Here is a 15,071-nt window from a genome sequence, read left to right as displayed (position 1 = left end):
AGACGGGCTGAGGCTGTGGTCCCCCTTTCCATGTCCTTGTCTTCCTCCCGTCGGCTTGGGGGCGCCCGCTCACGGGGCTTTTCTATCCCAGAGCTCTTCTCTATGGTTTTCCCTCCCGGACCGTGAAGGCGGGAGGGCGTGGCCAGCACGCCTTTTCCGCTAGTCGCCCCCTCTAGCCCACAGTCTCGCTGCCCTGAGCCTCCCGTGCCGGCCGGCCGGCCGGGGGAACAGGCGGGAGCTCGGGGGGCGCGCGGGGGGCGGGGGGAGTTCCGGTTCCGGTTCTTTGTGCAGCTGCATCGGCGGCTCCGGGAAGATGGCGGCCCGGGCGGGTTTCCAGTCTGTGGCTCCCAGCGGCGGCGCCGGAGCCTCAGGAGGGGCGGGCGCGGCTGCTGCCTTGGGCCCGGGCGGAACTCCGGGGCCTCCAGTGCGAATGGGCCCGGCTCCGGGTCAAGGGCTGTACCGCTCCCCGATGCCTGGAGCGGCCTATCCGGTGAGTGGGGCAGGAGGAGGGGCGCGCGGGCCGGGGGCGGGGCCGAGCGGTACCTGGGAGTGACAGGGGTCGGGGGAGAAGTAGGAGGGACTCCCTTGGGAGGGGTTCGGGCTCTGAGTGGGGGTTGAAGGAGGCAGTTAGCGTCCCCACCTGCTCCTAGGGGCATTGTTTCCCTGGGGAGTCGGTGGAGAACCAGGGTGGGTGGAGTGGGTCCGGGATACCTTTACGAGGGCCGGAGTGCAAAGGGGCTTGAGCAGCTCCATCCAGTGATCAGAGGAACACAGATGTAGCTGGCAAATTGAGGTCAGCTTCTAAAGAGATAGTAGCTAGCAGAGTAAATGTGGAATTCGAGATGTCCGATGTGCCCCATCCAAAATAGACTGAGGAGAATTTCAATATAATCGGACTCTCTCTTAGCTTTTGGATCCTGTTTTTCTATGGAGTCACTACTGGAGCAAAGGGTTCTCCTCTCATTGTCCTCCATTCCATCCCTAAACCTTACTTCATTCAAATAATTCAGGCATCCCCTTCTTTTTTTCTTGGTGGGGTTTAGCAGGTAAAACAGTGACTTCTCTGGGTCCTTTCCCCTCTGTAGAGACCAGGTATGCTGCCAGGCAGCCGAATGACACCTCAGGGACCTTCCATGGGACCTCCTGGCTATGGGGGGAACCCTTCAGTCCGACCTGGCCTGGCCCAGTCAGGGATGGACCAGTCCCGCAAGAGACCTGCCCCTCAGCAGATCCAGCAGGTCCAGCAGCAGGCGGTCCAAAATCGAAACCACAAGTAAGATGATCCTAGGGCAGAGGGAGGGAGGGAGGAGGCCTGGGAGGACACGGGTGGTGGGAGTACCTGAACCAAGAAGCGGTGGTGCTTTGTCAGCAGATGGCCCTACAGGACTGATTCTCGAGAATGCTTGGTGGTGGTGGTGGTGGTTCTTTGATTTGAGAAAAGCTTTGCAGTCCCTTCGCATTACTATAAATGGACATGCTGACAGCTTATTTTCACATTCTGACTAGTTCTGTCTCAACCTGATAATGGTATATATTCCCAACAGTGCAAAGAAAAAGAAGATGGCTGACAAAATTCTACCTCAAAGGGTGAGTCCAGGCTATAGGTCTTCTGGAAAGTGTGGTGAGTTTGAGTATAGAGATGATCATCCTAGATCTCATTAATTTTTCTGTTCCTAAGATTCGTGAACTGGTACCAGAATCCCAGGCCTACATGGATCTCTTGGCTTTTGAAAGGAAACTGGACCAGACTATCATGAGGAAACGGCTAGATATCCAAGAGGCCTTGAAACGTCCTATCAAGGTAACACCGGAAGGCACTAGGCAGAGAGCCAAAGGAGAGGACCCAGGAACCTCCAGCAGACTTAGCATGAGAAATCAAAGGCACAGCACAACTCTCCTTGGCATTTAAATTGCATCTCTCCCTTCCGCCTACAAACTGAGAATTACATTAGGAGGATAAGAACAGAATGGCAAAGGGGGAGGGGCTCTTGATGTCTCTTGCACTAGAAATATACCCTTGTCCATGTTTTTGCTATAACTGCTCTGCTACCTTGGGAACCTGGCACCTAGCATGACTTTGTCCACCTGGCATCCCACTTAATACAGTTGTGCTTAGGCTGATGGCCAGTACTCCTCTTCTAAATGGAATCTTTATCCATCCATCCAAGGGACTGGGTAGATAGTAAGGCAGTCTGTTAGGAGTAATTTTGGGGTTTGGGGAGACCCTTGTCTTCAACATCAGACCACTGAAGCCCCACGATCAATCCTGTTTCTGCCTTCCTCAGCAAAAACGGAAGCTGCGAATTTTCATTTCTAACACTTTCAATCCGGCTAAGTCAGATGCCGAGGATGGGGAAGGGACGGTGGCTTCCTGGGAGCTTCGGGTAGAAGGACGGCTCCTGGAGGATGTGAGTTCAAGGTCCATCACGGTTGGCATCTAGGGTGGGAGCTGCTGGGAATGAACAGTGTTGTCAGCAGGAAGCCTAACTGGTGCTCACAGCTCCTTTTGGGAGCAGTAGGCAGAGGGATGCTCTGTTCCCTGCACAAAAGACAATAGTCCTTTGTGTTTTGCCCCCACACCTTTGGCCCTCACTGGTATCATTTGGAGAACCTTATTGTCCTGGGATCTGACTTGTTGTTTACATTCCTCTTGGTGCTGCTGGCTGTTGGATTTAGCCATCTTTGTAGATTATTTAGGTTTTTTTTGTTTTTTATTTTTAATCAAGTGAGTTTGCACTCAATTTGAGGCCATGTTTCCTCTCTGAGTCCTTGTGGTATCTCCATCTTCCCAGCTTTCATTGGAGACACCCTGCAGTTTAAGTGGGATAGATTTCTCTGACAGGCTCTTTGTTGCTTCCTGGGGAGCATCAGCTGACAGGTGATAGCCCCCAAACTTCCCACCCCAGAAGCTCCTTGGGGAAGCTCACCTTTCTGTCATTCCCTTACATTCTCTGGCTCTATTTTTAGCTGCTCACAGGCAAGCTAATTGGAATGCACTTTTGCAGGAGAACCAGGGCTCAGTGTCAGAGCCTCCTTCTGTATATAGGTCTGGTCCATCTGCTGGTGGTGTCATTCTGTCCAAATAAAGCTGTTTTTGTTCTGGCTGCTTATTGCCTGTGATTCATTTCCCCTCCAGAATCAGACTTTTCCCTGCTCAAACTCGCCTAGTTATGTGTAGTGGTTTGCTTAACTTGCCTCGTTTCCCTTGGGCAAATGAGGTGGGGTGAAACAGTGACCCTATAGGTGTTCTAGGCTGCTGCTTCAGGGTTCTGTTGCTACCATGACTGGTTTAATACCTGCAGAAGCCTACCTGTCTCTCCTAAGAGATATTCAGAAGATATTTTTGAGTTTTTTCCCATTGCTGTTGGGGTTCCTTTTTCATAGGATTTTGTCTTGGGAAGTTTCTTCTGGCCGTTTCTAACATGATTTTTCTTTTTTCTCCTCTAGTCAGCCTTGTCCAAATATGATGCCACTAAACAAAAGAGGAAGTTCTCTTCTTTTTTTAAGTCCTTGGTGATTGAACTGGACAAAGACCTGTATGGGCCAGACAACCATCTGGTAGAAGTGAGTAGTCTGCCTTCTAGGCTTTGACTCTGATTGAAGGATGAGATGGACTTGGGAGCCATATTTGAATGTCTAAGAAGGGGAGATAGAAAGTAGTCACTCTGGGTGTACACAGTACTACTCCAGGTATACGGTTTGCACATTGACCTCTAGGTGGCACTAGCATGTTTAGTTAGGACCAAGGGCTCTTGTAATCTAACTCGTCTCATCTTTTAATGTTACTATGCTGGTCACTGCGGCCTCTTTCAAGGGAAATTTTACTGGTGGCCTCTTGTACATGCCAGGCCATCTCTGCATCTTGCTTGCTAATGATGGTGAGACGTAGTTATCCATGCACCAATCATACTTTTTCCTGGTAGCAGTTGCTGTAATTAGAGGGATTGACTGATAGGGTACTAGTACTTGCCAGGGTCACCATCAGGAACTTCCTCTTGGTCTCTGCTCCATTTAGATTTACATTCCAATTCACCAAAAATCCTTTATTAAGATGCCTGATTGCACGCCGTTTTGAAGCCCATGTTAGCAACAGTATTCTTTGGGATACAGGCAAAACCAAATGATAGTCCAGCCAGCACTCCAAGTGAATTTAACCTGCTCCTTTCTTTGCCAGTGTAGCTGCAGCCCCTTAACCTCAACCACTAAGAGACATGGAAAGGTCTTTACCACCTAATAAGGGAAGTAAGTCATAGAATCAATAGAAATTTGTAAATATATTTAACTTAATTTTATAGCAATAGAGTATAGTGGTTAAGAATGTGGACTGTAGAATCAGACACACCAGAGCTCAGATCGCAGCTCCACCACTTACTGGCTGTTTGACCTAAGCAGGTTACTTTGTTCTGCTGAACATTAGTTTTCTCATCTGTAAAACAGGCATAAGTGTGCCTATCTTGTATAGATGTTTGGAAAGTGATAATCCAGGTAAATGTCTTAGAATATTCTTGCACAGGTACTCAGTAAATGATAGCTATGTTATGTTACTGTTCACATCTGTATTAGCCATTTTGTGGATAAAATTATCACTGGACATTCAGGCTTAATTGAATGTAACCACAAACAGAATTAAAAGGTTAATCTACTTATACACAGACAGTAATCCCAAAGCCATATGCAGTTTTTAAAAATGCCTCATGCTATTGCTATTACTCTTCTCCAGTAGCCTCAATAATCAAAGTTGAATATTCAGTCATTACAGAAGCTCTTCCCTCCCACCCCAGCTCTTCCTCTGGGAGAGCACCCCCTGACATCTTCCTCTCTGTAGTGGCACAGGACCGCCACTACCCAGGAGACCGACGGCTTTCAGGTGAAGCGACCGGGAGATGTGAATGTACGGTGTACTGTCCTACTGATGCTGGATTACCAGGTATTCTGTGGTGGTGTGAGGGGGTCCAGCTTTCACAGCCACATCCAGTCAGCAGTCTCCCCTTAAAGGGTTTACGTCTAATTGTGAATAATTTGTCACTTTGGCATAGAGATAAGAGTCTTAGTGATCTCTGAGTTCTTCCTAGAATGTTTCTGTCCCAGAGAAATCTCTACATTGTTTGTTGAATGGCTTGAATGTATTACTGCATATAGACCCAGCTAACTGGCTTCATATACCCTTTGGTTCCCTGCAGCCTCCCCAGTTTAAATTAGACCCCCGCCTAGCTCGGCTTCTGGGCATCCACACCCAGACTCGTCCAGTGATCATCCAAGCACTGTGGCAATATATTAAGACACATAAGCTCCAGGATCCTCATGAGCGGGAGTTTGTCATCTGTGACAAGTACCTGCAGCAGGTAAGTAATGGACACATTGCTTTGCTAGAATCCATTAAGACTACTAGTTATACTCAAAATGCTAACCTCAGGTGCTTCTGCCCTTTGCTACAGATCTTTGAGTCTCAACGTATGAAGTTTTCAGAGATCCCTCAGCGGCTCCATGCCTTGCTTATGCCACCAGAGCCTATCATCATTAATCATGTCATCAGGTAGGCCTGTGTGTGAGATGCAGTGCTGTGCTGGAGCTGCCTTCTACCGACTTGCACAAGCCAGTTGTCAAATTTTCAGGAATTTTGCAAACAGGTTGTTAAACAAAGCTGTTATTTACAATTAAATTATATAAACTTATAATTAAATATATTAGACTAAAAGTGGGTAACATAAACTCAAAATGTATTACTTCCTCATTATTACATTTTATTATATTTATGCTCTTGAGGTTATTTTTGCCTATTGTATTTGCTTGTTATATTTGCCTATTTTTATCTGGTGGAAATATGATATAATGTGTTTATCTGTTACTGCACATCTCTTCCCAACTCTGAACAGTAATGTGATGTTGGTAGCTTGAAATCAGAATATTTAAGCTCCGGAGATCAGCAGATGCCACACACCTGGGCTCTTCCTCCTGTCCTCCTTTGGAAGATCAGTTGTTAAGCATTTACCAGGTCTTCACTGACAGAAGGGCTCAGGGCCCATCTTTTCTCTGGGTGGTTCAGCATTCAAGTCTGAGCCTCCAATTACATTACTTCTATTCACTTTTTTGTTTAGAAGATGGAGAGCAAGGCACTTCTAGGCAGATAGGGAGTGAAAAAAAGTCGTTTCTTCTCAAAGCAGTGTGTCTCTGTAGTTGGATATAGTCTCCTTGCCTTCCTTTCTTTACTCAGTTTTAATTCCAGTAAGGGGTTTTTTTTTTCTTTTGACCCTGAACCTACAAGATGATAGAGAGGAAGATTTAAAAAAGAAGATAAGGCCCTGAACCATCACTAGTAGTAACTCCTCAACCTATAAATTAGGTCAGTAGAAGTTGGTCTGTCCTGTATTCCTGTGCTTAAAGTTAGACCACTTAAATTTTGTTTGACTTTCATTCTGGGGTCAATTTTAGTATAAAAAGGAGGAAGCCAGGCACAGTAACATGTTCCTTGTAGACCCAGCTACTCCAGAGGCTGAGGTGGGTGGATTGCTTGAGCCCCAGAGTTTGAATCCAGCCTGGGCAACGTAGCAAAATCCTGTCTCTGAAACAATGAAACAGGTTTGTTTGTTTAAACATAAAGACTCTCACTCTGTCACCCAGGCTGGAGTGCAGTGACACGATCTCGGCTCACTGCAACCGCTGCCTCTTAGGTACAAGCGATTCTCGTGCAAGTAGTTGTAATTATAGGCATGTGCCACCATGCTGGCTAATTTTGTATTTCTAGTAGAGATGGGGTTTCACCATGTTAGCCACGCTGGTCTTGAACTCCTGGCCTTGAGTGATCTGCCTGCGTTCGCCTCCCACAGTGCTGGGATTATAGGCATGAGCCACCACACCTAGCCAAAAAAGTTTTTTAAATTACTATTATTTTTTTTTTGAAACAGAGTTTCTCTCTGTTGCCCAGGCTGGAATGCAGTGGTGTAATCACGGCTTACTGCATCCTCAATCTTCTGAGCTCAAGTGATCCTCCCACCTCAACCTCCTGAGTAGTTGGGACCACAGGTGTGTGCCACCATGCCCAGGAATTATTTTGAAATTTTTTGTAGAACCAGGGGTCTTACTGTGTGGTGTAGGCTGGTCTTGAACTCATGGGCTTAAGCAGTCCTCTCACCTCAGCCTCCCAAAGTGTTAGGATTACACGCCTGAGCCACCATGGCCCACTAAAAAAAAAAATTTTTTTTTTTTTGAGATAGTCTTACTCTGTCACCCAGGCTGGAATGTAGTGGCATGAACTTGGCTCCTTACCCTCTGCCTCCCAGGTTCAAGAGAGTCTCCTGCCTCAGCTTCCTGAGTAGCTGGGACTACAGGTATGAGCTACTACGCCTGGCTAATTTTTTTTTTTTTTTTTTTTTTTTAGACGGAGTTTTGCTCTTGTTACCCAGGCTGGAGTGTAATGGCGCGATCTCAGCTCACCGCAACCTCCACCTCCTGGGTTCAGGCAATTCTCCTGCCTCATCCTTCCGAGTAGCTGGGATTACAGGCACGCGCCACCGTGCCCAGCTAATTTTTTGTACTTTTAGTAGAGACGGGGTTTCACCATGTTGACCAGGCTGGTCTTGGACTCCTGACCTCAAGTGATCACCCGCCTCGGACTCCCAAAGTGCTGGGATTACAGGCGTGAGCCACCACGCCTGGCTGCCAAATTTTTTTTTAAAGGGAGAAAGATAGCAGCGATTTCCTGCTGTAGCAATGATTTCCTCTGAAGAGGAAGGAAACACTTTTCACTGGATACCTTTTGTACTGCTTGAATGTTTACCATTGAATTTTTAAAGAAATCAACTCTACTGAAGTATAATTTATATATAACATTATACCAATTGAAAGACTTTGGCAGACATGTATACCACATAGCTGCCACAATAAACATTTATGTCACACCCAGAAGTTCTTGGAGTTAGCCCCCTTTTGCAGTTAAGTCCCCTTTCTCTTCATCCTGGGCCTTCTTTTTGACCCTGTGTAATTAGGTCTTAGGGGGCAAGGACAAGCTCTTTACTAAGCCCCTTTGGTTTCCTGTCCAGTGTTGACCCGAATGACCAGAAAAAGACAGCTTGTTATGACATTGATGTTGAAGTGGATGACACCTTGAAGACCCAGATGAATTCTTTTCTGCTGTCTACTGCCAGCCAACAGGAGATTGCTACACTAGACAACAAGGTAGGGGTCTGTGCCCTCGATAGTTGGGTACCACCAACCCCTATCACAGCTTCAAGGCCTCCTTTTGATTCTTAGTATTCATTCAAAATACAGTGATACCCAGTATATGTCAGGTACTTTGCTTGGTACTGGTTTTAGCCAGACTCAAATGAATTCTGATTCTGGGGATACTCTTAATAGCACTGAGCCTCGGTTTCTGATTTGTAGAGTAGAGATCATACTACCTATTTTTTTTTTCCCAGAAGGAGTCTCGCTCTGTTGCCCAGGCTGGAGTGCAGTGGTGCAATCCCGCCTCACTGGAACCTCCACTCCCTGAGTTCAAGTGATTGTCCCACCTCAGCCTCCCAAGTATCTGGGATTACGGGCGCCCACCAGCACACCCAGCTAATTTTTTGTATTTTTGTAGAGACGGGGTTTCACCGTGTTGGCCAGGCTGGTCTCCAACTCCTGACCTCAAATGATCTGCCCGCCTCAGCCTCCCAAAGTACTGGTATTATAGGCATGAGCCACCAAGTCCAACCCATAGTACCTATTTTAATCAGGTTGCTATGATGGTTAAATGAGGAATTATATGTAAAGACATGAGACTGTATCTGGCACACAAGAACAACAAATGGTAACTCCAGCTACTATTATTGTTACCGTTATTATTAGACACAGTCCTTGCAAATAAAGCCAACAGTGCTTTGGGAACACGAAGGAGAAAGGGAGGCTTTCCTGGAAGAGTTGATGTCTCAACTAAATCCTGAAGGACAAAGTGGGTGTTAATGAAAGGGCAAAAAGGATAGTGGTGTTGGGGGTATAGGAGGCAGAAGACATTCCAGAAAGAGGGAATAGGGCATGTAAAGGTCCACAGAGGAGAGAGAAAGCCTGGTGTCTTCAAGAAGTACAGGCCGTTTAGTGTGCTAGAGGCAGCATAGGGTGCCAGGGATGGGACGCTTTGGGAAGACAAGCTAGATAGGGAGCCAGATACCTAGTCATGAAGAAACTTTGATTCAGAGAAAACTGGTTTATGTTTTATCCTGATGACTGTATGGCAGCTCGTTGAGAGATCATTACCAGTGGAGGGACTGATGCTATTTGTATGTAGAATGATCACTTGGAGGAAGGTGGAGAATAATTTGTCAGAGGGCAGGGCTGGAGGCAGGAAGCCCAGCTAGGAAGCTGGTGCAGTAATCCATATGAGATGTGTTGAGGCCCTAAATTTACAGTCCTGACAGTGAGCACGGAGATAAGTAGATAGATTTGAGAGGTGTCAAAGTGGAGTTGAAGGAATTTGGCCACTGGTTGGATTAGAGTGAGGGGTGAGGGAGAAGGAAATGTTAGGATGACTCCCAGGTCTCTAGCTTGGGTAGACGGTAGTATTCACTATGACTGGGAGGAGGGGAGGAGGAGCAGGTATTGGAGAAAGGGTAGTGAATTTCGTTTTAGAGATGTCAAGTTTAAGCAGTTGAATTAGTTGGAATTTATAAAATGGACTCTGGGCTGCAGACTGGGGATTCATTACTGTCATTGGTAATGGAAGACATGCAAGTCAGAGAAATTACCGGGAGGAGTATGTAGAATGAGAAGAGACTTGAAAACAAAACCCAGAGATGGGAGCTTTTGAGACAGCCCCATATGCCAGTCCTTTTCTTCCTGAGAGCACTTTTGGACTTACTTGTGCTGTGGAATAGTATTCATCGTGTAGCCTTGCCCATGGTGGGCATTGAGGAGACCAAAAGGAAAACGTCCCACACAAGGGGATACAGAGAGACAGAGACGAGGGCAAATTACCTGCTGAAAGAATGCCAAGGGTCAGAGCTGTTGGAGCTCTGTATTGTGGTGCCAGCTCTGGGCAGCACTGTGCCTAGGTTGGGAGTGGCATGTGGAGTTGTCAGGCACCATCTGCTAGTTAACTTCTCATTTTTCTAGTTTGAAAATGGTATGAGCTTCGTTCTTCCTTTCAGATCCATGAGACAATAGAAACCATCAACCAGCTGAAGACTCAGCGGGAGTTCATGCTGAGCTTTGCCAGAGACCCTCAGGGTTTCATCAATGACTGGCTTCAGTCCCAGTGCAGGGACCTCAAGGTAAAGAACCTAGGAGAGCCTGGCTAACACGGTGAAACCCTGTCTCCACTAAAAATACAAAAAATTAGCCAGGCGTGGTGGCATGCGCTTATAGTCCCAGCTACTTGGGAGGCTGAAGCAAGAGAATCGTTTGAATCTGGGAGGTGGAGTATATCTCAAAACAAAACAAAACTAGGAGAGGTCTAAAGGGACTTAGGTCAGTGAGGCATACAGCTGCTTTTTATCTGTAGCATCTGGTAGGAGAGCCAGAGTAAGGAATGAGGGACCAGATTTTTCTTTAGCACGTTCCAGGGTCTGTTTTGCAATTTAATAGGGAAATGGGGGCAGAGCCATCAAGTGTTAATTTAGTCCCTACTTTGTCTGTCACTCTGCTTCATCTTGTCAGGGATGCAGAGTGGTAGACCCGATCTCTGCTTTCAAAGCAGCCTACATTCTGTCTAAAGAAACTAGGCTAGTATGGCTGGGCGAGGTGGCTCACGCCTGTAATCTCACTTTGCGAGGCTGAGGCTGACGGATCACTTGAGATGTCAGGAGTTTGAGACCAGCCTGTCCAACATGGTGAAACCCTGTCTCCATTAAAAATACAAAAATTTAGTAGGCATGGTGGTGCACATGTATAATCCCAGCTACTTGTGAGGCTAAGACAGGAGAATTGCTTCAACCCGGGAGGCAGAGGTTGCAGTGAGCTGAGATTGCGCCACTGCGATCCAGCCTGCGTGACAGAGCAAGACTCCATCTCAAAAAAAAAGGAAACTAGGTGGCTGGGCATGGTGGCTCACACCTGTAATCCCAGCACTTTGGGAGGCAGAGGTGAGTGGATCACCCGAAGTTGAGAGTTTGAGAACAGCCTGGCCAACATGGTGAAACCCCATCTTTACTGAAAATACAAAATAAGCTGGGTGAAGTGGCAGGTGCCTGTAATCCCAGCTACTCAGGAGGCTAAGGCAGGAGAATCACTTGAACCAGGGAGACGGAGGTTGCAGTGAGCTGAGATCGTGCCATTGCACTCCAGCCTAGGCAACAAGAGGGAAACTCCATCTCAAAAAAAAAAAAAAAAAAAAGAAATTAGTATGATAAAAAGTAGTAAACCGGCCAGGCGCAGTGGCTCAAGCCTATAATCCCAGCACTTTGCGAGGCCAAGGCAGGTGGATCACGAGGTCAGGAGATCTAGACCATCCTGGTCAACATCGTGAAAACTCGTCTCTACTAAAAATACAAAAAATTAGCTGGGCATGGTGGCACACGCCTGTAATCCCAGCTACTCAGGAGGCTGAGGCAGGAGAATTGCTTGAACCCAGGAAGCGGAGATTGCGGTGAGCCGAGATTGCGCCATTGCACTCCAGCCTGGGTAACAAGAGCGAAACTACGTCTCAAAAAAAAAAAAAGTAATAAACCATATAAGACATTATCAGGCACAGTGGCTCACGCCTGTAATCCCAGCACTTTAGGAGGCTGAGGAAGGCAAATGACCTGAAGTCAGGAGTTTGAGACCAGCCTGACCAATGTGGTGAAACCTCATCTCTACTAAAATACAAAAATCAGCTGGGTGTGATGGTATTCGCCTGTAATCCCAGCTACCTGGGAGGCAGAGGCTACAGTGAACTGAGATTGTGCCACTTGCACTCCAGGCTGGCTGACAGAGTGAGACTCTGTCTCAAAAAAAAGACATTATCAGACTGATCAGGACCTATAAGATAATTCAGAGAAGGGAGATAGTGAGGCTGGAATCTCTAAGGCTTCATGGAAAATTTGGGATTTGAAGACATTTCCCAGATAGGGAAGCACAGTAAGCTCAGGCAGTAAGATAGGAATGGGGCATAGAGTGTACACCCATCAGTTCTCACCCCTCCTGTGACTAGCTAGACGGAGCAAAGGAGCAAGGGAAAGGGGGTGCCAGGAAAGATCTCAGAACAAGGCCGCAACTTGATTGTAGGGCTGTTGTATCATTTTGCTGAGGCTGCTGTAGCAAACTCCCATAAACTGGGCAGCTTAAACAACAGGCTGGTCTCCCATTTGTGGAGGCTGGAAGTCCAAAATCAGTGTGGGCAGTGCTGCTTCCTTCTGCGAGCTGGGAGGGAGACTGTTCTGTACATGTCTCAGCTTCTGGTACCTCAGGCATTCCTTGGCTCATAGGTGGTCTCCTTGTGATTTCATGTTGTCTTTTCTTCTGTACGTGTCTGTCTGTCCGTCCAAATTTCCCCTCCTTATAAGGGGACCAGTCATATTGGATTAGGGCCCACCCTAATGACCTCATTTTAACTTGATCATCTGCAGAGACCCTATTTCCAAATAAGGTCACATTCATAGGTACTAGAGGGTTAGAACTTCAGCATTTTTTGGGAGGATACAATTTACCCAATAATGGGTGCCAAGGCAAGAAACAAGCCTTTTCTCTCTCTTCCCCCACCGTGCATCTCCATTTCCCTCAGACAATGACTGATGTGGTGGGTAACCCAGAGGAGGAGCGCCGAGCTGAGTTCTACTTCCAGCCCTGGGCTCAGGAGGCCGTATGCCGATATTTCTACTCCAAGGTAAGTACCGAGGGTGCACTGGGAAACTGACAAAAGACACGGGGTCTTCACCCCTGATGGGGGTCAGTGGTGTTAGATACCAACTTCTGGTTTGTCTCATCTTCCACTCCCTTCACTATTTTCTCCTTAGGTGCAGCAAAGACGACAAGAATTAGAGCAAGCCCTGGGAATCCGGAATACATAGGGCCTCTCCCACAGCCCTGATTCAGCTGCACCGATTCTTGATTGGGGCCCTGTGCTGCCTGCCTCATAGCACCTGCCTTGGTCTTGCTTGGGGCGTTCCAGGGGATGCCGTTGGTTCAAGGACAACATCAGAATGAAGAGGGTCTCACATTTCTGTCTCATAAGACACCTTTTATCCTCTTCTCTCACCCCATTCCTTCCTACCCCCCAGCTTCCCTTTGCCCCACAAAGTTCCCATGTGCCTCTACCCTCCCCTGGTCTATATAAGACCTCTAGATAGTATTAGAGAGAGAACCTGTAGTGGTAATGAGTGCTCAGAATGGATTGGGCCCAAGGCCAGTTGGTCTTTGAGGGGACCAGCTACACTGATTTTGCCCTTCAGAGACCCAGGAGTTGGGAGTTTTAGTCCCTTCTCCAAGACTCAGGCCTGGGGGCACTCTATAAGCTAGTTGATCTTGACTCTCCTGGTAACAAAATCCAATTTCCTTCCTTCCCTCCACAGGTTTGGAGCAAATGCTCCCTTCACTTGTTGCCCTGTAGCACTAAAGAAACCCTGGTTCTTGGGTTCCACGGGGCCCCAGGTCAGTCCCCAGCCCTCTGGGTTGGCCTGCTCTCTCAGTGCTTCTCTCACTCCTTAGTTGGGGTCCACATCAGTATTGGAGTTTGTTCTTTAACTATTGCTCCCTCCCAGACACTCCCTGTGGCTGCCCTTTGTGATTCCCTCAGATCTGCCCTAACCCCAGGCATTCGGGTGGGGGAATCTTGCCTTTCCCTTTCAGAGCCCCAGGGTTCTCATCTGGGGAACTGTCATTGCCAGCAGAGGCTGTTCCTTCCTGCTGTTGTTTGGAGATGTGACTCATTCATTCACTCCACCCTGCCTCCCCATCCCTTAATGGAGAAACAGGCCTAAAATCAAACGGGTAAAAAGCCCTGGGCCGTCCCTGTCTTCCTGTCCCTTGCCTGCCCAGTTGACACCTACTGGTGACTTTTAGGGCACTGAGGAGTGAAAGCGCCTAGGGCTGGAGAACAGCACTGAGTTGGGTTTGTGACTCTTCCCTCTCCCTGCCTCACAGGATTGTGACTCCCCAGCCCCTGCCCTCAAAGCTTCAGACCCCTCAGGTAGCAGCAGGACTTTGTGATCTAGGCCCCTTGGAACTGAGATGGTTTTTGCATCTTTCCAGGAGAGCCTCACAATCTTCCAGGTTGTATCACCCCCGAGTTAGCATATCCCAGGCTCGCAGACTCAACACAGCAAGGGTGGGAGACAGCTGGGCACAGAGGGGGAATTCCGTTCAGCATGGGCTCTAAACCCACAGAACTGACAAAGCCCCTGCTTCCCCACCCCCTCCTCAGGCTCCTGCGAGCACACCCCCACCCCCAAATCCCTGCCTGTTCTACACTGGGGACAGCAGAATTTTCTTCCCGTCTTCCCCTTGCTACCATTTTCCCTCCCTTGAAAGGTTGACACTGGACAACCTTGGGGCAGCTGAGCCCTGGCCTGCCTCCTGGCTGGAACCATGAGAAGGAAGCTCAGTACTTCCACAGTGTCCCTGTTGAGAACTGTTTTTATTAACTGAATTATTGTTTTTTTCATGGACCAAAATTTTTTTTGTACTGTCCCCTTATTGATGTTACCCAATTTTAATAAAAGAATCTTCTGAAGGATGGGTCCCCCTACCTACTGTGAGAGAGCTCTTCCCTGAGCTCTTCTTCCTTCAATACCATTAGCCATGCTCATAGTGTTTGTTCATTTCATTTGACATGTATTTATTGAGCACCTGCTATGTGCTAGTTGTGATGCTAGACATGGGAGGTACAGTGGCAAATGAGATTTCTACTATTGTGGACCTCAGGGTCTTACCTTAAGACATTGCTCTGACTGCCCCAGTGTTCCAAGCAGGCCAGTTGCTAGTTGGGATTTTTGGGCTTCACCACTGGATCTTAGAGCCCTTCCCCAACTTTCCTTGTTAGGCAGGTACTAACAGGTCAGTAGCAGTCATCTTCCCCCTTGTCCATCTGAGCTCCCCGGGGCACTTGCTGGCTAGAGTGAGCTTTGAATGCCTGTGATCCCTTAGGTTTGACTAACCTAAGCCTCCTTTGGAGGAGTTTCACT

At 47.7% G+C, this 15,071-nt stretch overlaps 1 protein-coding gene across 3 annotated transcripts; it reads left to right on the top strand.

The window, feature by feature from the left end:
• Nucleotides 1–285: 285 nt before the first annotated feature.
• On the top strand, nt 286–14,620 carry SMARCD1 (SWI/SNF related BAF chromatin remodeling complex subunit D1). 3 transcript variants are annotated; one of them, XM_002752445.6, is made up of 13 exons: nt 286–490; nt 1,086–1,273; nt 1,545–1,587; nt 1,679–1,801; nt 2,286–2,408; nt 3,448–3,564; nt 4,826–4,927; nt 5,181–5,342; nt 5,436–5,533; nt 8,037–8,172; nt 10,122–10,244; nt 12,674–12,775; nt 12,906–14,620. In XM_002752445.6, exons 1-13 carry the CDS (start codon nt 314–316, stop codon nt 12,957–12,959), a joined length of 1,548 nt encoding a protein of 515 aa, XP_002752491.1. In that variant the 5' UTR covers nt 286–313; the 3' UTR covers nt 12,960–14,620. The 3 variants fall into 3 exon arrangements, with proteins under 3 accessions (XP_002752491.1, XP_002752492.1, XP_035112720.1); XM_035256829.3 differs by lacking the exon at nt 286–490 and adding an exon at nt 737–793; XM_002752446.6 differs by lacking the exon at nt 10,122–10,244.
• Nucleotides 14,621–15,071: the final 451 nt, after the last annotated feature.

The sequence above is a fragment of the Callithrix jacchus genome, chromosome 9 (genome assembly GCF_049354715.1).
Source record: "Callithrix jacchus isolate 240 chromosome 9, calJac240_pri, whole genome shotgun sequence".
In the NCBI taxonomy this organism is placed as follows: domain Eukaryota; kingdom Metazoa; phylum Chordata; class Mammalia; order Primates; family Cebidae; genus Callithrix; species Callithrix jacchus.
Note: the sequence above shows the minus strand (reverse complement) of the source record. Positions and strands in the feature narration are given on the sequence as shown.